The sequence below is a fragment of the Pseudorca crassidens genome, chromosome 10 (genome assembly GCF_039906515.1).
Source record: "Pseudorca crassidens isolate mPseCra1 chromosome 10, mPseCra1.hap1, whole genome shotgun sequence".
In the NCBI taxonomy this organism is placed as follows: domain Eukaryota; kingdom Metazoa; phylum Chordata; class Mammalia; order Artiodactyla; family Delphinidae; genus Pseudorca; species Pseudorca crassidens.
The window spans coordinates 30,255,443-30,282,308 of NC_090305.1; the positions used below are offsets into that span (position 1 = coordinate 30,255,443).

A 26,866-nucleotide genomic window follows, 5' to 3' on the forward strand; every position below is an offset into this window, starting at 1 on the left:
CTTACGTTCTTAGCTTTATTGCATATTTGGAAACAAAGCTGGGAGCAGAGTGTGGCCCTGGAGGCACCCATGTTGTCCAGTCTCTCACCCTGTGTAAATTAGCCCGATTGGGAACCCGGCTTGGTGTAATATGTGCATTCTTAGTTGCCACACTATTGCAGATCCCTCAGAGACCTGACATTGCCAAAACCTGGACAATAAACATTGGGGCTGCAGAGCTCACTAAATTAAATCCTTTTAAATTAGATTTTGCATCGTCGTATCGATATCCTAGGGTGCTCAGGTGTTCCTCGGAGTAAAGTCCAGGGTATGGTGCCACCCATTTGTGGTAAGAAAACAAAACAAAAAAATGGGATAGCGCACTATGATCTCTCTGCCTCACTGACTACAGGCACAACTGCCCGTCTAGAACAGGCACAGCGCATAAAGGTTTCGTGACCCGGCAGAGAAGGCCTTAGCGAGCGCCCGGCGCCTTCGCCTCCCCGCCCTCGGGCCTCCCGGCCGGGTCCACGCCTCCCCGAGCTCCTCCGGCTCCCGCCCTATCCACCCTCCGAACCCCACAGCGCCCGCCCCGCTCGCGCTGATTGACAGGCGGGACAGCGATCCCAGGAGCCCGGCTTTTGCTCAGCAACCCCGGCAGGAACCGTCCCACTGTAGCCAATGGGAGCCAAGAGGCGGGGCCTACGTCGGGCCTGCGGTGCTGGTCAGGTGCTCTGCGCTGAGGTGGCTTAAAGGTGAGGGACTGCAGGTTCGGGGGGGGGGGTGCCCCTTGCTGCCGCCGCCTCCCCGCTATTGCCCCCGGTGTGCGGGAGGGAGCCCCCTCCAGGCCCTCCCTCCCATTGCCCCAAGCAGATGTGGACTGAGCGGATCGCCGCGAGGGTAAGAGTCCGGGAGTGTGGGAGGCTGGCCTGCCGGGGACCCACCCGCCTCCTGCGGGCTCCCCAAACTACCCTCCCACCCATTTCCACTGCACACATACCCAGAGCACGTTAGGGCATCTGCCAGCCTTGGTGGGCGGGAGGTTTGCGAATTGGAAACGTACCCTACCTCGAGATCCTTCCAGGAGCTAGGATGGAATCCCGGTGAAGAAGATGGGGCGATGCATCACCCTCCTCTTGATGTGTATTCGCTCTACACACACCTACTCCTCCTTCAGTGTCCTTCCTCTCGCTTCTTGGCGCCCCGTCCCTCCAGATTTCCAAGGCTGTCTGTGGGGGAAGGGTTGGAGGGGAGGAGGAACTGGAATGCAGCTCAGTGAAATCTGGGCCCAGAACTAGGGATTCCACAGCGCAGTGCAGCATTTTGTGCGTGGAGAAAAAATCAGATCTCCTTTCATCCCTACCCCCACTTCCCAGTTTGTTGCTTTATGTCATCGATGTGATGATGTTGTCTTACCAAACATTCCTAAGCTTGAGGCAACACTTAGCCTTTGTTTATTTTCATTTGTCCCAGGAAAGCAGTTCTTTCCTGCTTACCACAGTTGCTGAATTAATTTATTAAAATAGAGGAAAATCAGATGTTTCATATAGTTGATTCTTTTTTAGCCTTAAATTGCATTTGGTTCATAGTATCCTTCCTTGTGTTAGGAAGGTGAAGGAGAGAGAGAGGAAAGGATCACCAATCTTAGCCAGAAATGTTAATAAGTATACTTGCAGTTCCTTATGGGAACTGATTATTCACATTCCTTCCAGGTTTGGAAAGTTTATTGCTGTTTGAGAAATAGTTTTTAAATTTAATTTTTGAACCATTGTCTGGAGACCAATACCTAAAACAGTTTCAGTTTAAGCAACAATTTCAGTTGTAGGTATGCTGAAATCAATTAAAAAACAAAACAGAATTCTTGCCCCTGACAGCAAAGCAAGCACGCCAAGCAGTTTTTATTTACCTGCACTTACAGCAAGGGCAAGACAGGGTCTAATTTTGAGGTTTAAGTATGTCTTCAGCATATTCAAATTAGGAAGATGTCCAAAGCTGAATTCGATTGCTTTTTTTAATATCAATTTATTTATTTATCTATTTATTTATTTATTTTGGGGGCCGCGTTGAGTCTTCGTTGCTGTGCGTGGGCTTTCTGGAGTTGCGGCGAGTGGGGGCTACTCTTTGTTGCTGTGCACAGGCTTCTCATTGCAGTGGCTTCTCTTGTTGCGGAGCACGGGCTCTAGGCATGCGGGCTTCAGTAGTTGTGGCTCACGGGCTCTAGAGGCTCAGTAGTTGTGGCGCACGGGCTTAGCTGCTCTGTGGCATGTGGGATCTTCCCGGACCAGGGATCGAACCCGTGTCCCCTGCATTGGCAGGCGGATTCTTAACCACGGCGCCACCAGGGAAGTCTCTCAAGAGATTTCTTGACATAAAATACGGTTAGATCCAGGTTTCGGTGGGCTTATAAATACCTTCATGCAAGAATGGACAGCAGAGGGAGAGAACAAAAGATCCTTACTGGATTTGCAAACCCAATGGGAACTGACCAAATTTACCTATGTATTGTTTTTTCATATTATCTCTTATTAGCTCTCTTGAATAGAATAAAAGCTTTTTAGAAATACAGGCGGATTCCCAACGACAAATAACAACAACCTTGATCCCAAGAGATAATTTAATCCTGGGAAGTGCCTTTCTACACACATCACTGATAAGATTAAATGCTGATGAATTTTAAGATTAGGAAGGTCAACATCAAGTTTTAGAATTATGTTTCAGTTTATACTTAGTTCATAATCTAATTGTTTTGTTTAAAGAAGGCTATGCTTTGATTGACAATACATGAATGCAAATTACATTTCACAAATATATTTGAATGTCACAAATTTTGTCACTTCAGGATACCAAGTTAATCTATTTTCTCCTTTCTCTCATGACATCTCTCACTTCTCTTACCATGATGGACCAGACACAAGGCCTTGCCTTTGAAAAACAGAGGTGTACACATGTACTTTTAAAAAGTATTATTTTGTATTTGCTAGTGCAAAGTTGCTTGTTGCTAGGTCCCTATAGCCCATCTAACCATAATGATAAATATGTCCACAGGTATTCGACTATATAAATGTTTCTGACCAGGAGTCAGAAGTCTGAGTCAACCTGAAAATGTTTCTGAAACGTTGTATGTAAATTATATCATCTTTTAAAATGATATTTGAGGAGCTTATTTACATAATTTCTTTGAGGAGTGTTTCAATAAATTCTTGGAAACTAAAACAGTTTCTAAAATGCAAATATAAGTTTTAGCTTTATTTACACAGGGAGCCCCAGGTCTCTTGTTTTAAGATGAAGTTCTGCAGCGTAATCCTTCCAGGCTGTGATTTACGATGTAACAGGGATCACTCAGCACTGTCCCTCTCCATTTTGGGTGAAGTAAACAAAACAAAATGATTGCCATTAACTTCTATATGTTTCTTAAACAGATTGTCTTACACTGAACTGATCAAGTACTTTGAAAATGACTTCAAAACTTCTCTGGGTGTCCTTCATACTTGCTGCATTGACACTTTCAATTACATTTTCTCTCCAACCAGACCAGCCAAAGGTTCTACTAGTTTCATTTGATGGATTCCGTTGGGATTACTTATACAGAGTTCCAACACCCCATTTTCATCATGTTAAAGAATATGGTGTCCACGTGAAGCAAGTTACTAATATTTTTATTACAAAGACCTACCCTAACCATTATACTTTGGTAACTGGCCTCTTTGCCGAGAATCATGGCATTGTGGCCAATGACATGTTTGATCCTGTTCTGAACAAATCTTTCTCCTTGGATAATATGAACATTTATGATTCTGAGTTTTGGGAAGAAGCGACGCCGATATGGATCACAAATCAGAGGGCGGGACACACGAGTGGTGCAGCCATGTGGCCCGGAACAGATGTCAAAATACATAAAAGCTTTCCTACTTACTATATGCCTTACAATGAGTCCGTTTCATTTGAAGAGAGAGTTGCCAAAATTATTGAATGGTTTACATCGAAAGAGCCCATCAATCTTGGTCTTCTCTATTGGGAAGAACCTGATGACATGGGCGACCTTTTGGGACCAGACAGCCCACTCATGGGGCCTGTCATTTCAGATATTGACCAGAGGTTAGGGTATCTCATACGAATGCTGAAAAAGGCAAAGTTGTGGAACGTTCTGAACCTAATCATCACAAGTGATCACGGAATGACGCAGTGTTCTGAGGAAAGGATCATAGAGCTTGACCAGTATCTGGATAAAGACCACTATACCCTGATTGACAAGTCGCCGGTGGCAGCCATCTTGCCCAAAGAAGGTAAGTCTGAACTGACTGGGGGTCTGGGGCCTGGTCTGCGTGTGCCCAGTGCGATTGAGTGGGGGATTTTTGTTTCTGTGTCTTTCAAGTGTGCTTGCCTTTGTCATGGTAATATTCTGGGATTTAATCCTTAGTCTCTGAAAAGACAAACTCTCTTTTCTCAGAGTCTGATTTTTCACTTTTTCCTAGAATATTAAAACTGATACTCTCTGCGTATTTATGGTAGTCGCGTTTAACCATTTTGGAGTCAGTGGATATGGTGAAAGCTACGGCCTCCATTCTCAGAGAAATTGAGATGGGAAGATAAATACAAACTGTGCCTGCAGTTAACAGTGATTTTACGGAAGCCCTAAAGCCTTCAGTGGATCCTTAGTCAGGACCTGCTTAATAGGGAAGCAGTGGGGTATAGGAAGGAGAGAGTTTCGGTCGTCCTGAGATTTAGTTCTCTCATCTGTAAACAGGGGAAGTAGTAACAGTACCTCAAACTTTTTACAAACCTCTCCTGGAAGCCTCATACCAGCTCTGTCTCTCGTTATTTCTGTTTTAAAGATAGGTGAACAAGCTCAAAAGGTTTAACATCCCCAGGTCAAAAGGTAAGTGCAGAGCAAGACTCAGACTTGCAACTCCTGACGTTTGTTTTATCGCCTCCTGGGGTTAGTCTAGGTATCCAATGAGAAAACAGATCTTGAAAAGCGGAAGAGCTCACAAATGAGAGTTAGATCCCTCGCAGGGGAATTAAGAGGATCATAGGAAACAGGGAATGTTAAAATAGGCACGTGCAGCGGCACACAAACATTTCTACCAATTCAATACAAAATAGCAATCTTCCGTGGTTAAGAAAATCGCATTAACCCTTCAGTTCCCCTGATCAAGTTGGTATGGTGTTCCCTTGTTGGCAGGGAGGAAGCCCCAACAAATGGATTTGAAAAACAAGAAAAGGATGAAAGATATTGCCCAGGTGTACTGCGTTTGAAGTTACAGGGAGTACTTCTGCAACGCCTCCAGGGTTTCAAAGAACGTTTGACCAACCCTCACCCTCCACTTACCGAATTTTCTTGTCTTGAGATTCTCTATTTCTGTACTCAGAACTACCAGAACTTAGCTCTTTGATTTTGTTTAGATATTGCAGTGCCCTTGACATTTTACTTTGTGCCACCACTTAGTACCTGTGTGTGTGTGTGTGTGTGTGTGTGTGTGTGTGTGTGTGTGTATTTAATCTTTAGGGATTAGAGATTTCTGGTTCTATAAAATGTCTTCTCTTAAGGTGAATTTACTTTAAGAGAAGATTATTTCTCAGTTTCCCCCACAAGATGATTTCCTCAAAGGGGATGGGAGTTCTAAAGTGTCTGGTGAGCCTTCATTACCTTGAACTTGCTGGCTGTCTACGTCAGTAGGATGTCTGCGTTGATTGACCTGTGTTGCCATGGTTGTTTCTTTGGCTGTAGCAGTGAGTGTCTTGTTCTGACTGCCTCTCCTCATCCTTCTCTTTTAGGCAGATTTGATGAAGTCTATGAAGCACTAGCTCATGCTCATCCTAATCTGACTGTTTACAAAACAGAAGAGATTCCAGATAGATGGCATTACAAACACAACAGTCGAATTCAGCCAATTCTCGCAGTGGCTGACGAAGGGTGGTATATTTTACGGAATAAGTCAGATGACTTTCTGTGTGAGTATGTTATAGTATTTCTCCCCATTCTGCATCGTTGTCTGCTAAAGTGGAGGCTAAGTGGGAGTTGTTTCTGCCGTATTCAACAGTCTGTTTATCGATTGAGTAACTAGCTAGTGTCACACATTAATAGCTAAATAAAGATCCCAATAAAGATTTATTGGGGCTTTAAAATGAGGTAACCTCCTAAAAGTGGAACATTTACTTCTCTTGAAGTCTTCAGACCAAAGAAAAGCACAGTGCCCTGTACTGCTTATTATAACCATTATGTTCCGGAGGAAGACCTAACTGAATTTTATAAATTGAATCATTTTCTGCATCTGTTTTATACTCTGATTTCAAAAGAGTTTAATCTCTGTTTTTCTTTTCAGTTGCTAGCTTTCTAGTTTCTTTTGCGCTTCTGGCTCTACCAAATATAGGCCAGCTTTGCTTTACACCTTGGAAACATTTCTAAAAATAAGTGCATATTGGCATGGATAAAAATATATCAAGATATATTTTCCTAATGAATATCTAGTGGTATAATTTTGTAGATATTTCCATTGAATAAATTTAGAATATAATGTAAATCCTATTTAAAATTAAAGCATGCAAAATAAAGAGCTTCCTGCTATCCTTTTTTTTTTTTAATTTATTTTTGGCCACACCATGCAGCTTGTGGGATCTTAGCTCCCCACCCAGGGATCGAACCCACGCCCCCTGCACTGGAAGCACAGAGTCTTAACCACTGGACCACCATGGAGGTCCCCCTGCTATCCTTTTTTTTTTTTTTTGCGGTACGCGGGCCTCTCACTGTTGTCGCCTCTCCCGCTGTGGAGCACAGGCTCCGGACGCGCAGGCTCAGCGGCCATGGCTCACGGGCCCAGCCGCTCCGCGGCATGTGGGATCTTCCCGGACCTGGGCACGAACCCGTGTCCCCTGCATCGGCAGGCGGACTCTCAACCACTGCGCCACCAGGGAAGCCCCCCCTGCTATCCTTAAGTGTAGTTTCCCCTTCTCATGTAGCTTTTAACAAGTTAGTCAAATGGAAAAGTCATCCACAGGATTTTTATTTTGCCTGTTATTTGCATATTTGCTCTCAAACTCCCCGCCCTTACCCTGCTCTGCTTTCTGTCAGCAGTGACAGATCCCTACAGACTAAATTTCCCAGGCTCCTTTGCTAACTGGTTTCTGGTTCAGTTTGGTCAATAGAGGACCTTTGCAGGAGTGTGGAAGGCTGGAGTTTGGGAGAAAGCCAGGGTATTTTTCCCCCACTCTCTCTGCCCCAGGCTGTGTCTCTAACAGTGACTTCATGTCCTCTGTGATCCCAGCTCTGGACGACTTCCTGCTCTATGGCCTCAGTGCCTACTGGGTAGTCCTGGCTTTGGGGTTCTGGGGACACTACCTCTTCCTTCTGTCCCTCCAGCATGGGGGCCATGGGAGGTTCCCACTGTTCTACTCACTGGGTAACCTTGCCATCCCATGTTTGCTTCTGAGCTTCAGCACTTTCGTAACTAGCCCCCATCTGAAATTCTCTCTCTTGGATGTGTTCCACTTTCTCAGCTGATGGAGATATTAACACACACTACCAATCAATTCACTGGGAGTTGTTTCCATTCTGTTACTTGAATGTTGAAGCAAGCACATGGTGTCAACACTATCTAGAAATGTTCTTTTAGGCACTGGTCCTTGATACATATAAAAGATGAACAAAATGTCCCTTTAGCTAGAATTGGGTCCCCATCATGTTTATTGATAAAGAGAAAAGCAGTTGCCTGGCCATGGCATTTGTAGAGCATATGTAAGGCATATTGGCAGATGTATACAGGTACATGGGTTCTGGTCCTGAAAACAGGTTTTACATATAGATAATAATCTGTAAAACAATATTTGATCAGGCCAGGAGAGCTGTTTTAAGAAGGCTTTTACAAGTAATTTCCTTGGCCAGGAGAATAGTTGCCACCTTTATATGTTCAGGGTTTCATGTATTGTGCAGGTAGCTCTTATGTTGGAGGGGTTGCTCAAAAAAGAACTGCTGTCTCTGAGGAGATTGAATGACAATTTACAATTAACATAAATGTAAGTGGCTCTCTTGAAATTTTGGTTTGGTGAACTACACATACTAGATGAGTCACACCTATTTTGAGCAGAAAACCTTAATAGTGCTCCTATTTCTGTTACATCATGTTCAGCATAATTGTCTATTCAACAAATAATTAAGTACTGGCTACTACAGTCCTCAGCCTGAGTTCTATAAGAGAATTCAGCCCTAATGTCCAAAAGCAGTGGTTCTCAAAGTGTGTTCCCTGGACCAGCAGCACCCAAATCACCTGGGAACTTGTTAGAAATGCAGATTCTTGGGCCCAACCAGATCTACTGAACTAGAAACTGTGAGGGTAGAGCCCAGCAATCTGTGTTTTTACCTGCACCCATCCCCCTACCCCGGGGTCTCAAGTTTGAGATTCAAGTTTGAGAACCTCTGCCCTTAGGCATCCATTATTAATAATAGACAGAATCTAAATACTGTCTACTGGATCAAGCATTTATTGTAGGGGCTACCATTATGAAACAAAGTCCCTCTTCATGGGAAAAGTTTTCTAAGTCATAATGAGTTCACTTCAAATCTGATTTTCTAGTAAGAAGTGTGATATGATTTATCTTTGCCTCCATGATTAGAGTCTAGATCCAACTTTTCATAGACACGAGCACAGCAGTCATCCAATCAATTACAAATTATATAATGGCACATTTCCCAAGGTTACTATCGATTAATTAACTAGAATAGCACAGTCCCGTCAGATGATTCCTAGTGATTCATAAATCCAGCGTTATTTTCACTTGAATAATAAACTCAAAAGAACCATGGCGGGCTTCCCTAGTGGCGCAGTGGTTGAGAGTCCGCCTGCCGATGCAGGGGACACGGGTTCGTGCCCCGGTCCAGGAGGATCCCGCATGCCGCGGAGTGGCTGGGCCGGTGAGCCATGGCCACTGAGCCTGCGTGTCCGGAGCCTGTGCTCCAAAATGGGAGAGGCCACAACAGTGAGAGGCCCGCGTACCACAAAGGAAAAAAAAAAAAAAGTCAAATTAGATAAAATTTAAGTTCACAATTTGATGATACAATTATTTCCATTTTAATACCATATGGTTGGCTAACTTGTTCATGCATTTTATCTTCACAGTAGGCAACCACGGTTATGATAATGCATTAGCAGAAATGCATCCCATGTTTTTAGCCCACGGTCCTGCCTTCCGAAAGAATTTCACAAAAGAGGCCATGAACTCAACAGATCTGTACCCCCTGCTCTGCCACCTCCTCAATATCACTGCGGTGCCACACAACGGATCACTCAGGAACGTCCAGGATCTGCTCAGTTCACCAACTCCAAGAGCAAGTCCTTATACACAGAGCCCTCCTCTCCTCCATGGTAGTGTCAAACCAAGAGAAAATGAACAAGAGGAACCATATGCTTATTTCATAGGGGTCTCTCTCGGTAGCATTATAGTTATTGTGTTTTTAATAATTTTCATTAAACATTTAATTCGCAGTCAAATACCTGCCTTACCAGATTTTCAGGCTGAAATATCTCAACCATTATTACAAGCCTAATGCTCCTTTGATGTGGAGATTGCATAGTTATGTCAGTGTTTAAAGGTTTCAAATTCTAGGAAACCAGCTACAAACATTTGCACAGACCATTAAGCAGTTACATACATATGCAGAGGCAGTCCTACACACACACACACACACACACTCATGCACATGGACCAAAATACACATACCTGCAAAGGATGAAAGATGGGGAAGTATGTTTCCATTGTCCTCTCTGGCTTCTGGTAGGTAAGATCCTGCTTTATTTGGACTTGGCACATACAATGTATATATTTAACAACTTTGCACTATTTGAAGTACCTTACATATTGCACTTTAAATTAGTCTCCTAATGGGTACATTTATGTGAAATGCACTTTATTGACAATTACGTCTGATAACTCGGTTGAAAAAGACAACTTTTGCACCCATGTCCCAGAATACCTGTTATTCCTTGTTCAAACGGAACGAAATTTCTAATAATTCCTGAATACTGTAGCAATCTATCTATCTTCTTAAATTGGGAGAGCATGAAGAAAGTGAAAACTGTTGAAAATGAAATGTGATGACCTTTGAACACTGAATTTTGAAGAGATGCATTCCCAACAGCAGGGTGCATCTGTGGGCACTCCTTGTCATATTTCTTTGCAATGGACATGGGTTTTCATTTACTTTTTCCCCCCAAAAAGAGATCCAAATACTGACGGATTCATTCCAGGTATGTTGTTTCCATCATGAAATTCATTATTGCTGTTTCCTGATTAGTCATTTTACTCTGATTTTAACAGTAAGACACCATGAGACCTCTACTCTGTAGGCTTGAAAAAAAAATAATAAGACACCATGAATATACATTTCTTTCCTCTCGAGTCTAGCACTGGTCTGACTAGAAGGCATCAGGCACCATCTCAGCAATATTTTCTCTTGCTCTGTAATTATTTGCTTCCTTGAAAACGAAATCACTATTAATCGCATTACAAAATCAGATGAGATAAAACAATGTTTTCTTTCTGGTAATCTGTAGTGACAGAGCACAAGCATCTTTTAGATTTCAGCATGTGAAGGTCTGGAATTGCAAGAGAGCATAAACTACATTAGGGAAAATGTAGGCCACGCAATCCTTGAAAAGAACTGTGTGGAGCTTGGGGGAAAAAAAAATAGAAACTTGGGGAAAAAAATTAGGCAGGGCCATTGTTTGCAGTGTACCCAGGACAATGCTAAAGGGTGCCTGGTGGCAAAAAATAGTGAAGCTCCTAGAGGTAACAGGTAATTGAAACAAGAGGAGCTGAGGTTATAGCCTTGTTTCCTGAAATATCTGAATATCCACTCACCAAATGCTCAGTGGACTCAAAGATGAATCCAGGTTCACAAATAGACTTTACCTCCTGGGTAGGTTTTTTCACCTGCCTGTTCATCTCAGCTTCCCATTCCCTTCCATGGAAAGATGTGCCTTAGATCTCTTAAGTAGGCTGGTTAGGGAGAGGGTAGTGTTACCTATGGCTTCTTAGAGGCAAGAGAAGGCCCTGGAAAGAATAGCTTTCCTTGAAGAAAATAGAAACCAGTTTATAGACACGTGGCCCACAGAAAATACTGTGATTTTGTGTATATTTATGCACCAACTCGCTAAAAGTAGGTAAAGTGGTAAATGTATTCCAGAAAGGATAAACTAGATGTAAAGAACAAAAGTGGCATAGTGAAAAATATAATTGAAGTGCTTCCTAAAATCAGGTGAATGAATTATTTTTTTTTTATTTTTTTTTTTTTTGTGGTACGCGGGCCTCTCACTGCTGTGGCCTCTCCCGCTGCGGAGCACAGGCTCTGGACGCGCAGGCTCAGCGGCCATGGCTCACGGGCCCAGCCGCTCCGCGGCATGTGGGATCTTCCCGGACCTGGGCACGAACCCGTGTCCTCTGCATCGGCAGGCGGACTCTCAACCACTGCGCCACCAGGGAAGCCCGAATGAATTATTTTTAAATGATGATACCAGTAAACAGTGTTAGCACTTAATTCTCATGTCACCAATACAACCTCTAAATGGGATAGAATGGAATCGCTGGAAATGTACTATAGATGAAAAAGCTGAGAAGTGGGATGGTAGATAGCAGACTCCTCAAGAGGTCTGAACTCCGGATTAGACATTTTACAACATGTGACCACTCGTATTGGCTTGCTTTGTAGCGATGAACTTATCTGCGTTATTGAGATGCCAATCTAATGACTGAAAGATGAAACTGGTCTATTTAAAAGCATTATTATTCAAGTGCTCTCTGTGTATTTAAACTAATTGTTGCATTAAATTCATTTTAGAGGGTGCTATTACCTTAGTAGTAAGAAGAGAGTAGATTCTGTAACACTGATGAAATCATGAAAATTCTGATATGAAGATTTGATTATTGAATGGTTTCCTTTATCTGCAGATACTTATTTTCCTGTAAATATCAGCAGGAGAGTTTACCTGAAGGAAAATAAAATTTTAAACTTTGCTGGGGAAATATCTAGTCACTCATCATTTTTCGATAGTTTCGTTGTTGTTTTGGTTTTATCTGCATGTCTCTGTGGTCAAACTTTGTATGCAGTCAACACAAATGAGCATATAGAAATAACATGTAGACCAGCTAATCTTCCTAACTGTAAGTAAGAACTTTTAAAAGGTCCCAGGAATGGAATCCCCCCCTCACAACACTGACATGTTTGCGCTAAATCCTCTGTCGTCTATTTTGAAGTTGATTAGTTGATAACGATTTTTCTTGTTCAGCATGTATTTTGCAATGTCTTCTCCCTTTGCCACCTGCCATTTAAGTTGAAAATTGCTTTTCAAAATGCTTTCTGTCCTCTTAAGTAAAATTAGGATCGATTCTATTATTAGTTTCAGTTTCTTACAAGAGCCTATTTCTAGAAAATCTATAGTTTTCTTTTTTTGATGCTATTTTTATCAGGTTTGATATCAGTGTTATATGCCCCTCAAAAACTCATGTTTTTTTTTCTACAACACTAGTTTTATGAAGCAAATATAACAGGGATAATCAAACCCAACCAAGGGGCACTAAAAAAGATCACTGTTTTGGGGGCCTGAAAACTTTTTTGTAGAATAGTTTATACTTTCTCAATCTTTAATTAAGAAATTGGTTTTAATTTTCTTTCTCTATTGGAATCAATTTTATTCAGTAAATCTGGCATCCAAACTTCAGGAAGCGCAGGGCCTGGGAAATGGTTCTGGATCCAAGGATCTTAGCCCAGGAGTTAAACCACGAGGAGACAAAAGTAATTTGTTAGTATAAAGTTTTACCACTTTTGAAATGCTACAGAACTCTCTTCCAAAGTAAAGTGCCTTTTTTTTTGTTTTCCCACAGTTCCTAGAAGTATTCAATGAATGTCAAAAGAGGAAATTAATCACTGCTCTATTAGAGGAAACTTTGTTGAATCTATATTAGAAAAGACATTAAATACTCTGGCTATGTACAAAACTAAGTTTAAATACTGTAATCCCGCCCTCACCCTGAGTGTTTTGTAATCACCTTTTTTCAAACTTCTTCCTGTCTACTGTAAGTCAATAAATTATAGCTCTAGAAACTCTGCAAAATTTATCTTGGCTTTCTTTCCAGTGATGTCCTTATGTTGGATTGCATATTTATACACTGCTTTAAAAATCTGGTTAAATGTTGCAAACTTAATCCTGGTTTTAAAAAAATTGTAATGAATGCCTAGGTGGATTTTGCAGTATTACTAAGTCATGTCGACATCTATCACAGTATGTATATTTTGCGAGAAGGTGACAAACTAAAAAATCATCAATGACATCACATTGTATATTGAATGTGGTTAAAATGTTTTGGTAGATTTTATTCACATAAAATTTTAAAAATCATAACGAAGTCATAACTATGAATTCAAACAATATGGTCAAAATATATTTAACTTAAGGCACTACACACAAATTTCTTTAAAGCACACTCATGTCATTTATTTACATAGTATTTTAGGAATTTACAATAAATACACATTTCCCATCTCATCTTTGTCCTTCGTTTGTAGCTTTATATACTCACAATGAAGTAAAAACCTCCAAATAAAAGGTATTAAATGCAATTATCCTTAAAGCTTACCAGATATGGGCAAGAGAAGGAAATACCCAAGAACAAGGCAAAGTTTTTTTTAATCCTTTAATGTTCCAAGTATCTTTCAATTCTTATACCAAGCTTAATGGAACAGTAACACAAAACCAGTGGTACAGAGCATTGAAATAATTCTTATTCTATTGCTGTTTACCAGAAAAACTTGCACATTAATAGCAGCAGAACTGTCCCTACATTTACATAAGTAAATGTACTTATTCTGAATTCACTCACTGAATTAACAAACTCACTAAAAAGTTTTCCTATTACCTTTGAGTATTGTTGTCATAAACAGTTAAATCTTTCCTGGAGCCAAATACTTTCTACCACCCAGAAAACACAGAAGCATATTAGTCAATTATTTAACAAAATACACACCAAGTGAAAAAGGCTGGCTTTACTGAAATATTTTCTCAGTGTACTAGAGCAGTCATTGGCTTTAAGTGATCATTTTTAAATATACAACTGAATTAACATAAAGTTCAATATAATAATATATAAACGTCTCTTTGATTAAATACTCTTCTTGTCCCATCAACATATACAAAAAACATTTACAACTTTAATTCAAGTTAGTATTTTGAGAATGGAATAAAGAACAAGACAAATAATAGGTCTTTTGTTCAAAGGGCTGAGACACTGCTGGGGCATCCCTTCCTATTCCATCCTCCATAAAATCCACTCACAGGTTGCACGCTATGGACAGACTTCTGAAACTTGTAACTGCCAATCAAGCCAGTACAACCACTAAAGCTCACACCACTGCAAAGACCAAGCTCTCCTCAATTAGTATTTTAGACATTTCAAAAAAATGCTCACTGCTTTAAATGTGACTGTTCTCCTGTCTTTTTTTTTTTTAATGGAAATGGAAGTAGAAAGAAATTTTTCTATTATTTTGTTCAGATCAACGATTAACCTTTAGGATAACTTTTATGTGAGGCAAAAACATCAGAAATAAAATCTGTCAAAAAGCAAAATGAGTCCTGGTGGTTTTATTTATTTATCATGCTGTTCTTAATACAGTCACCTATGACTGCATGCATGGACTATTCATGCAGGGTGTAGAAATGCTTCTCAAGAACCCCAAGTACAATGGGGTGACCACAGGATGAATTACGTTTGATGACTGGCACCACTGTTCTTGACCACCACGGATAATCAGCATTTAAGTGGGCTGCATATTTACTGTAGATTATCTTTGTATCTGTAAAACAGTTCCCTAGTTTATTTGTCAAAACTTTAAAGATCGCACTAGTAATATTAACTGCTTGCCTCAGCTGCTGATGAATGGTTCTTGAACTCAATTTTTCCTCTAATAGATGGAATCTTGTCTGCCACAATTCAGTTTCTTCCTACTAATCATGATTGTTAGAAGGTACCACTTAGCAAAGCTAGGATAACAGTTATTCACAACAAATCCTTCGCTCTGAACAAGTATGTTTTAAAAGATATGAGCGGAGTGGTTATTTCTATGAACCAAATATGGGAGAAAAACGCAGAGGCAGCGTTCAGGCTACTGAAGGTTAACAGAGTCCTGAGAGTTTCTTCAGCCACTTAACGCATGATTCATGTAAAAGATCAGAAGATACTAAATTCCATTTTAAATTTAGCTACGCTATAGCCTAAAAAGTAAGGCATAAAATTCCCAAAGGTAAATAGAAAAATCTCTTTTCCTCATTCTGACCCAATCAAAACCAGATTCGTATCAGGTCATACATTTCTCGGCAGCACCTGGAGACCTCTGGTTACAAAAATCAACAGGAGAAAGTTAAAAATGGTAACAAAAATTAATGAATTTTTAAAAATTATGATTTTACCTTGTGAGTTAGAAGAAAGTACACGAAAGTGAAGTGCAATTATAACCTTTCCTGAGAGCTGGGTTCTATGGGGATGTGGGAGGCTGCTCCCAGGCCACTCACCTCCCACCACCTGCTGTAAGTCACACAAAGTGTACACACATACATGCAACACACTGGTGCGTACATACACACAACTAAATAACTTACACAAAGGCATTGAGTACAAAGTGAGGAAAGCACGTGTCCCTATTTTCTTAGCCTCTTCTTAGCAATACTCTTCAAAAGGTTTCACTTTTGAGGCCTCAATAGCTTAAGGGTCTTAACAAAGACACACTGGTGAAGAAGACTTAGGCTTTGTATCACGGGGTCTTTGCTTGTTTTTTATAATAGTTTTTCTTAAAATAATTTCTTCATATGCTAGATCTTTTCTGCCTGCTTGATCCATTTTAATTAACCATCACAGAGAATTTCCTACCTCAAGGGTTTACTTGGGATACAAACTCTATTAAAGGCACATATAAAAATATAGGAAAGTTTTCCTTCCTGATACACAAAATCCACACATTTTATAAAGATTTCTGTTGTATAATTTACAAATGTAAAAATTTATTCAAAAAGCATACCCACTAAATTTTTGCATATTTTCATCTATAGATGTGTCTAATCTTCGTTGCAAAAAAAAAAAAAAAGGGCAAAGGCAGTATTTTTCTTAAAAAAAACCTTTCTAGTTAGGGAAACAGTTGGTGTTAACTAATGATTTACTAGCAATGTTTTCTACGGTCAGAGTTTTTTGTATTAGCTAATGCCGCAAAACAAAACACAAGGAAAAACAAAATAATTGTAGCCTGCTTGGTCTAAGATCTTTGTCTTTCAAAGTATACTTTTTCATAGTTGTAACACCATTCCTTGGGTGTGTCCTAATCACAGCCACTTTGTATAAACCCCAGCACATGTCACCCAATTAAAGGATCATCGTCATCATCTTGTAGCTGAAGTCGGGAAAATGGCCGGGGTCCAGAGAGTCTATTCTGCATGATTATGATGAGGCAGGTCAGAGTGGTTAAGACCAAGAGCGCACCGATAACAATTCCTATGGCTTCTGGGAGATTAATGCACCACTGGTCCACTAACAGACACTTAGTGTGGCCGAAGGTTCCATTATTGGGATGTGGCTTTAATCCCAGGATGTGGCACATCATTGGGTAGATATCCACAATGTTAATGGTGCTGTGCTGGTAGCCTTTGTGAAATGCAGGACCGTGGGCAGCTAGAAATGGATTCATACTAGGCAAAGAATTATCGTAACCATGGTCACCTACTGGAAAAGAACAAGATGATGTCAGTAAATAAGAGCAGCTTTTCTACCACAAAATAACTTGCTTCTAGTGTAAATACACTGCATTCTTGCCAGTGTCATTCCCATTAAAATTCTGATTAGTTGGGCCAAACAGGTGCCAGCAGTACAATTTTCTGTTTTCTTCAAGTCACAGCCACGTCCTCTATTTCACACACACACCACCCCCACCTCTTCTCGATCCGTCATGACCTCAGGCTTTAAAACTCTCTCTCAGTCCCAGCCCCACGTATTTCACCTGCCAGTGTCCAGCACTGTTTGCGCAAGCCCACTGCAAACAGCACCAGTGATAAAAAGAGTGGTCGGCCTGAGGGTCCTGAGTAACTGGGGAGAGCAGAAGTGAGTAAAACCAGTGAGTGGCAAGGAAGTTAGCCTGAAGCCTGACCTACGTCAGCTGCTCCTGGACAAGACATAGGATGTGGAATACACCACTGGTCTACTGACAGCTGATGGACACCTCAGCATCTGGAGGGCCAGGGGACTGAGCACGTTACGGAAGGGATTCTTGCCTTGAATGTGACGTCTAACCTGGTGACTCCAACTTGTAACTCTAGTAAAAGTCTAACTCAAAGAAAAACCTGATGGTCCCTGATATCATTCCAATACCAGATTCTCAAGCTTTTGCTTTATTTTTTAAAATATTGCCTTTTAATGCAGACCAGTTACATTTAATAAGCTCCTATTTCCATATGAAGTGCAGGTGACTAAGTGATGAGTGGATCAGTGTTACATATTCTTTAATTGTATGTTTGAAATATTTCATAAGAAAAACAACCCACGTGACCAATACAATAAAAAGCACAATATAACATTATATATAGGTATTATGATTTCAGTAATATAAATGTATATGATTATAATGTGAATAATATAAACCATATGATTTAATAATAAAAATATGCATTTGTATGTAACAGAGAAAAAGATTAGAAGGAGGAAAACACCCACAATTAACATCTGACTGTACTTCTGTATCGAAGGATCATGGATAGTTTTTGTTCTCTTTTCTGAACTTTTCTGTATTTTCCAAGTTTTCAATAGTTAGGATACAACGTAAGTATCAATAATATATCAACTCTAATGGCCCTCAGTCTCATCCTTGCCTGATGCGTCTGAACTGCTATAGATCAGGGATCTGCAGACTACAGCACCTGGCCAAATTTAGCCCTCCGCCTGTTTCTGTAAAGGAAGCTTCATTGGAACAGCCCATGTCAGTTTGTTTATGTATTGCCTGTGGCTGCCTTCCCACTATAAAGGTAGGATTGAGTAGTTGAGACAGAGACCAGCTGTCCCACAAAGCCTAAAATATTTACTATTTGGCTTTTTACAGAAAAATTTTCTGACCCCTGCTATGGTTTACAAAATCAGATTTTTGAAAAATGTACTTGAATTGAATTTTCCTTATGGGTAAAAAGCTGTAATTCTCCCCTATACATTTCTTCAGTTTGAGGAGAGATTTTGATCCATCTGTTTTGTTTACTTGGTCGATTTTTGTTTGCATACTTTCTGGTTCTTGCCCAGTGTTCTAACTAGCTGTAGCACTCAGGTAAACAATTTCATCACTGGGGAAAGACTTAAGGTTACTTGGACAAATTTTTTTAACACAAAAAAAGAAAAAAGGATTTGAACTAGCTAATCTCTCCCCCTTCACTTTGTTTCTTGACTTCTCTTTTATTTTCTTTGTTTCTTTACTACTCTCTTATTTTTACAAATCAAGAGAACCAGCCTTGAAAGTTACTGACAGTAACTGAAGTTTTTGTAAAAAAGTAAAACTACTCCTTCACCCTTAAGATCACCCAACCTTCTAATCTAAGGATGAAACTGTGGTTTCTAAAAATGGCTCTCAGATGAAAACCTGAGAATCACCTAGTTGAAAATCAAACTAATTATACTGTGTGAACATCTCTAAATCAAAGTATCCTGTTAATGGAACAATGTCCCGATGTGTGATTTATCCCTAGGATTCAAAAGAAAAATTCTAAATAAATACTTACATTTTAGTGATGATTTATTTAGCACAATTGTCCAGCCTTCATCAGCAATCAAAATAATAGGTTGAATTCGATCATTATGTTGGTAATGAAACCTGGCAGGAATGTCTTCTTTGAGATAAACATTCATGTGAGGGTCACAGACTTTCAGTTTGTTATAAACCTTTGTTCTGTCTGGAAGAAAAGGAAACAGCAAAGGAAAAAGTCATGTTGACTGATAAGGAAAAAATATTTCTAACTAGAATAACTGGAAATAAGTCCTGAACAATGTTATCTATTAAAGCCCTTTAATCATTAAAAAAACAGAATAATAATGATGTAACAGTGTTGGGGACACACACACACACACACACACACACACACCTTTCCAAGCATTCACGTATCTCTCTTCATTTTGTGATTATCCCTGGTGGACTTTTATACAAAGAGGACAAATTTCACATCTAGCTTCCTAAGTAAATATAAACTAATTACATATTACTGGTAACTACTAATTCTAAGATTGGTAGACGAAAGGTATATCTCACACAAAAGTCCAAGATGTTTTTTAAGGATAAAAATTTCCTTTTTCCATTAGTGTGAATAAGTAAGAAATATATCAACAAAGACCTACTGTATAGCACAGGGAACTATATTCAATATCTTATAATAACCTATAATGGAAAAGAATCTGAAAAAGAATATATATATATATGTGTGTGTGTGTGTGTGTAAAACTGCATTTTGTTGCTGTACACCAGAAACCTTATAAATCAACTATACTTCAATAAAAAAATAAAAATTAAAAAAAAGAAATACATCAAAAAGCAAGGAGGGACTTCCCTGGTGGCGCAGTGGTTGGGAATCTGCCTGCCAGGGCAGGGGACATTGGTTCGAGCCCTGGTCTGGGAAGATCCCACATGCCGCGGAGCAACTGAGCCTGTGCGCCACAACTACTGAGCCTGCGCTCTAGAGCCCGCAAGCCACAACTACTGAGCCCGCGTGCCACAACTACTGAGTCCATGTGCCTAGAGCCCGTGCTCTGCAACAAGAGAAGCCACCGCAATGAGAAGCCTGCATGCTGCAATGAAGAGTAGCCCCTGCTCGCTGCAACTAGAGAAAGCCTGCATGCAGCAACGAAGACCCAACGCAGCCAAAAATAAATTAATTAACTTAAAGAAAAAAAAGCAAAGAAATAATCCCTTTGAACCTAAACCTTAAGCTAATTGCCTAAAAACTTATACATCAGGGGGAAAACATAATCCCGCTCTGAGTGAGTATAGGAGTGTATGGCTGTGAACTACAAAACGTCTGAGCTTCGTTCTTTTACAAAACCCTTCCTCCTCAATCAACCGCCCCATTCAAATATTCCTTGGCTAAAAGTTTACTTACTTATTTTAGGAAGTATTGCAGCAACGGGGGTCAAGTCTACAAGAGTGTAGTCTGAGGGGTCGATGCAGCGATCCAAGTTTATCAGCTTGTCCTCAGAACACTGGGTCATCCCATGATCACTTGTAATGATCACATTAAGATCTTCCCACAGTCCTAACACCTTGAGTTTGTGAACTAGCTCACCGATATGGTCATCTATTTCTTTCAACACTCGGCGCATGTTTTCTTTATCTTCAGGGCCATATTTGTGGCCACTTGCGTCTGGCTCTTCCCAATAGAGTGTTGCAAAGGTGACAGGTGGGTTCGAATTGCTCAGCCATGTGGAGACGTTACTGAGTCTCTCCTCAAATGACACTGAGGGGCTGTAATTCATGAAATAGGAAGGTGTGGTATTGTGAATGGGCACGTCGGTACCAGGCCACATAGCAGCAGCACTTGATCTGTTTTCCTGAAGCTGGTTGGTCACCCAAATAGGGACTGCCTCATTCCACCAAAAAGGATCCTTGTCATTACTGTCAGAAAAATGTTTCTTTGTGATGACATCATACATGGAATTAGCCACAATGCCATGGCTTTCTTCATACAGGCCTGTCACGATGCTGTAGTGGTTTGGAAATGTTTTTGTGATAAAGGCATTTTTAACCTGCTCTACCAAGACACCTTCTTTGATAAAATTCTGGAGGTGAGGAAATTCATAGTTGTGTAGATAGTCAGCTCTGAAGCCATCAAAGGATACCAGTAGTAACTTGGGTGGCAAAGTACAGGAAGAGTTCCCTCTACAACCAGTTATAAGTCCAGAAAACAAACATATCAGCAATAACTTCATAGTGAACATGCTGAAGGAGGGCAGTCAGGGTTCCTAAAATATAAAAACACAATTCATAAGTAGTAATGCTATTTGAGTTGGATTAGGTTTCAGAAGTTTAGTCATCGGGAGAAGAAAACCAACATTTATAAACTTTTTATACACCAGCTTTACCTACATCAACTTGAAAATTAAATAATGTCACTTACTGAAAGATAACTGAATAAAGATAAAGTGGGAAAAAATAAAAATTGCCTTTACTTGTCCAGTTGTATGTCCTGCCCCATTTTTCATGCTCTGAAGGGGATATGGGTCGTTCTTGTGCCCCATACCAATGGGCTGCCTTGTTTGTTTGCAGCAGCAGAAGTTATTCTAAAGGTTTAATAAGAACAAACGAAGAAACAAAAACAACCCTTTTGCACAAAACAGAAATAACGCCAAGCTTTCAGAGGCTCCAGGGAGGGCGATTATTTTTCTAGTTTCATGACTGGTACCCTATAGTTCCTTTCAATCCACAGAAATAGGGGGTGGAAACTCTACCATACTGGCTCATCATCAGTTCCTGTTGAAAAATACTGGCATGAAAAAGGGGAGTAAGTAATAAATACTACGTGAGGAAAAGGTTCCACCTCAATCTGAACCTGCCCAATATTCACAGGAGGCTGACAGACAGACAAAGCCTACAGGAACTTGGATGTCACGGTAGTTTCTGAGGAAATGCAACAGCTGTTGAAATGCATTTCATCACCACATCCCTTTTAAACTTCCTTTTTACTGTCAAAGACGTACAGTTGGCCCTCCATATCCACGGGTTTTACATCCATGGATTCAACCAACCGCGGATGGAAAATCCAGAAGGCTGACTGTATTCGTGTACTATTGCCACTTTATATAAGAGACTTGAGCACCTGCAGCTTTTGGTATCTGCTGGGGCTCCTGGAACCAATCTCCCTGCGGATAATGAGGGGCCACTGTAACTATCCTGCCTACCACCCTAGGCTCAGAGCGCTCCCTGATTTTTTGGTTCTTTTTTTAACAATCTACTGATTACAAAAAAACAGATTTCCCCAAACAAATCTCCCTACCTTCAGACTCTATCTTCTTTGGTTCCTAAGCAAATAGGAGATGTCATTTAGGTAGAGTGAGTCTCCGCTGCTGCCGTACTTCTTTTTTTATTATTTTTTAATTTTTTTGCCACGCCAAGAGGCCTATGGGATCTTAGTCCCGTGACCAGGGATTGAACCTGTGCCCTCTGCATTGGAAGTGCAGAGTCTTAACCACTGGACCGCCAGGTAAGTCCCCTGCCACACTTCTTCAAGTCCCCAGGGCCTCCTGTCCAGAGCCCTTCCATCTCTTAACTGACCTTCCTACCTCGATCACCGTCCCCTTATTCACCCAACATCCGCTCCCAACTTAATCTTCCCAGGAATAGCCCTGTCCATGACATTTCCTTGATAAAATCAGTATTCAAAGTCCCCCAGCCTATACAGAAACACCTCTGCCTGGCATTCAAGTCCCTCCATTATCCAGGCACAACTCACGTGCAAATTACTATGAAACAGTTACAGAAATCATGGTCAACCTTAATTCCCTTTTACCACACATTGCTGTCACAGTCTGTCTGAGATGTATTACAGAGACAATAATCGTTTATCTAGGTGACCTATAGGTGACCTATAACAGCTCTTCGGTAATAATTTGTGTTTCCAAACCTCTTAAAGTTACTTTCTACACATGAAATCTTTGCCCAAATACTCTCTTAGGTCAATAAAAAAAAAATCATTCAATAAATAATATAACTGAAGTCTATAACACCAAAATTTATGTATGTGCCATTTATCAGAGGACAAGGGCTTTATACTTTTCAAACATAAAATACTCAAAATAGGGGCATAAATAATCAAAACAACGAATCTGCCTGTCATCTTGGAAGAACAAAGACGAGCTTGAATGAACTCTGTTCTACAACACCACGATTTCTTGTAATGCTGCGCTTGAGACCCATACATCATAAAGCATTGTTTTTAAAACTAAGCCCTTTGAGGAATCATGTCACAGTATGTCTAAAACTTTTCCAACGGAGTTCCTCTAAGAGCAGAGGGGTGCCGAGACAACTGTATATCCACGTGCAAAAGAATGAATTTGGACCCCTCAGCTCATACCATGTACAAAAATAAACTCAAAATGACCAAGATTAAGAGCTAAAACTATAAAACTCTTAGCAGAAAATATAGGAATAAGTCTTCATGACCTTGAGTTAGGCAAAGCCTTCTAAGATACAGCATCAAAAGCACAAGTGACGAAAATCATAAATAAATAAATTGGACTTCACCAAAATTGAAAGCTTTTCCATTTCAAAGGATATAATAGAGAGAACAGAAAACCCACAGAACGGGAGACAATATTTGCAAATCATATATCTGGTAAAGGATTTATATCTAGAATATATAAAGAACTGTAACAACTCTAAAAGTTAAATAATCCAATTAAAAAATGAGCAAAGGATCTGAAAAGATATTTCTCCAGATATAGAGATGGCAAATAAGCACATGAAATTATGTTCAACATCATTAGCCATCAGGGAAATGCAAATCAAAACCACAATGAGATACCCCTTCACACCCAGTAGGATGGATATAATAAAAAAGATAATAACAAGTGTTGGCAAGGATGTAGAGAAACTAGAACTTTTATACACTGCTGGTGAGAATGAAAATGGTACAGGCACTTGGAAAACATTCTGGTAGTTCTTCAAAAGTTTAAACAGAGTTACCGTACGACCCAGAAAATCTACTAGTAGGCATATGCCTCAGAGAAATTAAAACACAAGTCAATGATAAAACTTGTACACAAATGATCACAGCAGCATTATCTGTAAGAGCCATGAAGTGGAAACATCTCAAATGTCCGTAAGTGATAAATGGATAAGATGTGGTATATCCATACAATGGAATATTATTTGGCAATAAAAAGGAATGAAGTGCAAATATATGTTATTGCTTGGATAAACCTTTGAAACATTGTGCTAAGTAAAAAAAAAGGCAGTCACAAAAGATCACTTATTGTATGATTCTATTTAGATGAAATGCCTAGATAGGCAAATCTATAGAGATGGAAAGTATATTAGATTTGTCTGGAGCAAGGGGTTGAGGAGAAATGAGGAGTAAATGCTCATGGATACCAGGTTTCTTTTTGGGGTGATGAAAATGTTCTCAAATTGACTGTGGTAATGGTTGCACAATTCGTAAAAATGTACACTTTAAATGAGTAAACTAGACAGTATGTGGATTTTACCTCAATAAAACCATTATATTAAAAAAAAAGAGTAGAGAGAAATGAAATTGTAATCTTAAAAGCATCTGGATTGTCCTGCCACAAAACAGGAAACATCTCTGATGTTTCATCTTACCTCAAAAATTATGTGAAATGTGTACTCTACACCACAGACCTGAGTTTTTTAACGTGAATGTGTTTCACCTCATTTCCCATGTGCAAAACAATAAAACAAAAACCTGTGTCCGCCCCTCTCTCACACAAAATACATACAAATCAAAATCTTTCTTCCCCAAATCTTGAGTGAATAGGAGGGTCAAGGCACATGTGCTGTTTACCCTGTGGTTCACTAACCCCTAGCACACTGCTGGATTCTTGTCTCCAGACTTAGAAGCACAGACAAAGTGGAAAGATTAGAGGCTCTGAAATCAGAAGGATCCCAGAACTTGAGCCCACATTTAGTAGACGGGCAACTGTGGGCAGATCTACCAGCTTCAGTTTCTGTGTTTGTAAAATGCGGATACATAAAGTGTTAAACAATATAGGCCCTCAAATTTAGTCTCTTTTTTATCCACAGTTACAAAGCTGTTATGTTAGGAAAAAAGTCTGTACCGTGACAGGCGGAATGATACTACTGTGAAACTATAAAGTAGACAGAAATAATTTAGGCTAACCTCTTCTTTTTACACAGGATGAAGATGAAGTCCCTGGATTGGCCAAACTCAGGAAGCAATTCGTAGCCTTACTGTCTGTACTCTTACGAATTTCAGGTCCTTAACAAGTTTATAAATCTAGTAACAGCGAGTTTACAAGTCTGGTTTTAATCTCCAAACTATGAACGGGACTTTTCCTGCTTTCATTAATGGTGCCTGTATCTATGTCTACTGCATTCTGTTTCATCCCAACAGGAGTGTTAAGCTATAAACAAAACACCAGTGAGAAGTTCTCAAGTATTTCCAAGGAATAAAAAAATCACTAATTGCTATATTACAAAGCACTGGGAGAAATTCTGTAATTTTTCAAACCAAAAAGATATCAAAGGGAAGGAAAAAAAGCAGAGTCACCGGAACTACACCCAGATAATCCCAACCGAAGTTGTGTGTAGTTTTCTTCAATTCAGGGCCAAAACACACTCTCCCTCATCTGGGATGACTTTCTTACTTGGATGAAATGTATCTCGGGCAATTCTCACTGGCATTCTTAGCTGAAATTGGGGGAGTGTGATAGTCAAAGGATATGATGAAAGCTATTTGCCGCCATTAGCATGCCATCTGCTCTGTAATACAAAAGCCTTATTCTAAACACTTCACAAATACTATTTATAATGAAACTCTTACACAGCTTTAAAATAAAATAAAAATAAAATAGCATTGTCTATTCACATAGATAACATTGGTGGTTTTCCCTAGATTATTATTATTAATTTTCTTGATATTCTAAAGAAAAACTAAAACTACTCTCTGAAAGACTCTTAACAACTCTAGGATTCTAAAGTATTCTTCAATTTTCCAGCACATACAAACTTTTCCGGCATCTTCAAAACAGCTATACTTAATCTTACTTTCTACATATATTATTTCTTTCTACAAAATAACTCCTTGTGTACTTCTTCTGTGTTCATCAAATTTCTCCCAAATTATATTTTGTAGCTGATTTAAAAGCAAGGAGGAGATATTTATATTTTATATATTTTAGTTATAAAATATCTCCTCCCTGCTTTTAAATTCTTTTAATTTCCTTAAAATAGCTTGGAACAACCTCTGGAAAAAAGGAAGAAAGAAAAGAAAACCGGAATATTAAAAGGAGCAGTTGACTTTCTATAGTACTGGCAAGGTTTCCAGCTTGGGTCCACCAGATGGCCTGGTGGTTAAAGAAGAAACCCTAGTGGAGTCAAGGCTGGAATAAACCTGAATCTGTTCGTGGTCACTAGCTGTGCTTCACGTCTCTGAGCAGGACTTTCCCCATCTGTATAATGGGACGCTGTGATCTCACAGGGTTGCAGTGCCCAGAAAAGGAAGCGTTATTTGTAAAATGCTTAACACAGTGCCCGGCCGATAAAAAGCACTTCAGTGTTACCTTTCTTGTTAGGTTTTCTAGGAAATTCGTTTTTAAATTTGGCTGTGTCACTCCCATCAACTCTAATCGAATACTCAGGCGGAGGTAGGTCGATCGATACCTTGGACCGCGTTCCTGTAAAATCAAACGCCCGCCCCCTCGGCCTCCACCCCTGTCCCGCCACCGCTCCCCGCCTCCACCCCATACCCCACCGTCCGCCCAGGCCGCGCCTACCTGCTCAGTTTCCTTTCCTCTTCCCACCCCGCCCTCGGCCGCCCCCAGCCAGGTACCTCCCGGCCGCTCCGGGGTCCCTCGCGGCTGTCCGCTAGGGGGATGTGTGTGTGTGTGTATCAAGGGTAGGGGATCTCACCACCTCTATTTTCAAAGCCCCTAGTGGACGGGGGAGGGGGTGGCATTTCCCTCCGGAACGCCGGGCGCGCTAGGCTCACACTCACCCGCTGCCGCCGCTTCTCTGCAGCACGCGGACCCGGCGCGCGCGGAACCCGGCGCTCCTGGGTCTTGGGAGCGACGGAGACCTGAAGGCGCAGGAGCCAGACCGAGCTCTTCCTGAGGCGCCTGCGCACTAACGGGCGCCCCTGTTAACAGC

The 26,866-nt window shown here is 40.4% G+C and overlaps 2 protein-coding genes across 6 annotated transcripts; one reads left to right on the forward strand and one right to left on the reverse strand.

Annotated features, from left to right (window-relative positions):
• Window positions 1-599: 599 nt before the first annotated feature.
• On the forward strand, window positions 600-10,361 carry ENPP5 (ectonucleotide pyrophosphatase/phosphodiesterase family member 5). 2 transcript variants are annotated; one of them, XM_067752771.1, is made up of 4 exons: window positions 600-734; window positions 3,399-4,262; window positions 5,755-5,931; window positions 9,090-10,361. In XM_067752771.1, exons 2-4 carry the CDS (start codon window positions 3,434-3,436, stop codon window positions 9,515-9,517), a joined length of 1,434 nt encoding a protein of 477 aa, XP_067608872.1. In that variant the 5' UTR covers window positions 600-734; window positions 3,399-3,433; the 3' UTR covers window positions 9,518-10,361. The 2 variants fall into 2 exon arrangements, with proteins under 2 accessions (XP_067608872.1, XP_067608873.1); XM_067752772.1 differs by lacking the exon at window positions 600-734 and adding an exon at window positions 741-879.
• Window positions 10,362-13,313: 2,952 nt separating this feature from the next.
• Window positions 13,314-26,854, reverse strand: ENPP4 (ectonucleotide pyrophosphatase/phosphodiesterase 4). Of its 4 annotated transcripts, none has more exons than XM_067752773.1 (4): window positions 26,715-26,854; window positions 20,127-20,985; window positions 18,759-18,929; window positions 13,314-16,728 (listed from the first exon to the last, which is right to left on the reverse strand). In XM_067752773.1, exons 2-4 carry the CDS (start codon window positions 20,959-20,961, stop codon window positions 16,364-16,366), a joined length of 1,371 nt encoding a protein of 456 aa, XP_067608874.1. In that variant the 5' UTR covers window positions 20,962-20,985; window positions 26,715-26,854; the 3' UTR covers window positions 13,314-16,363. The 4 variants fall into 4 exon arrangements, with proteins under 4 accessions (XP_067608874.1, XP_067608876.1, XP_067608875.1 ...); XM_067752775.1 differs by lacking the exon at window positions 26,715-26,854 and adding an exon at window positions 26,550-26,704; XM_067752774.1 differs by lacking the exon at window positions 26,715-26,854 and adding an exon at window positions 26,494-26,704.
• Window positions 26,855-26,866: the final 12 nt, after the last annotated feature.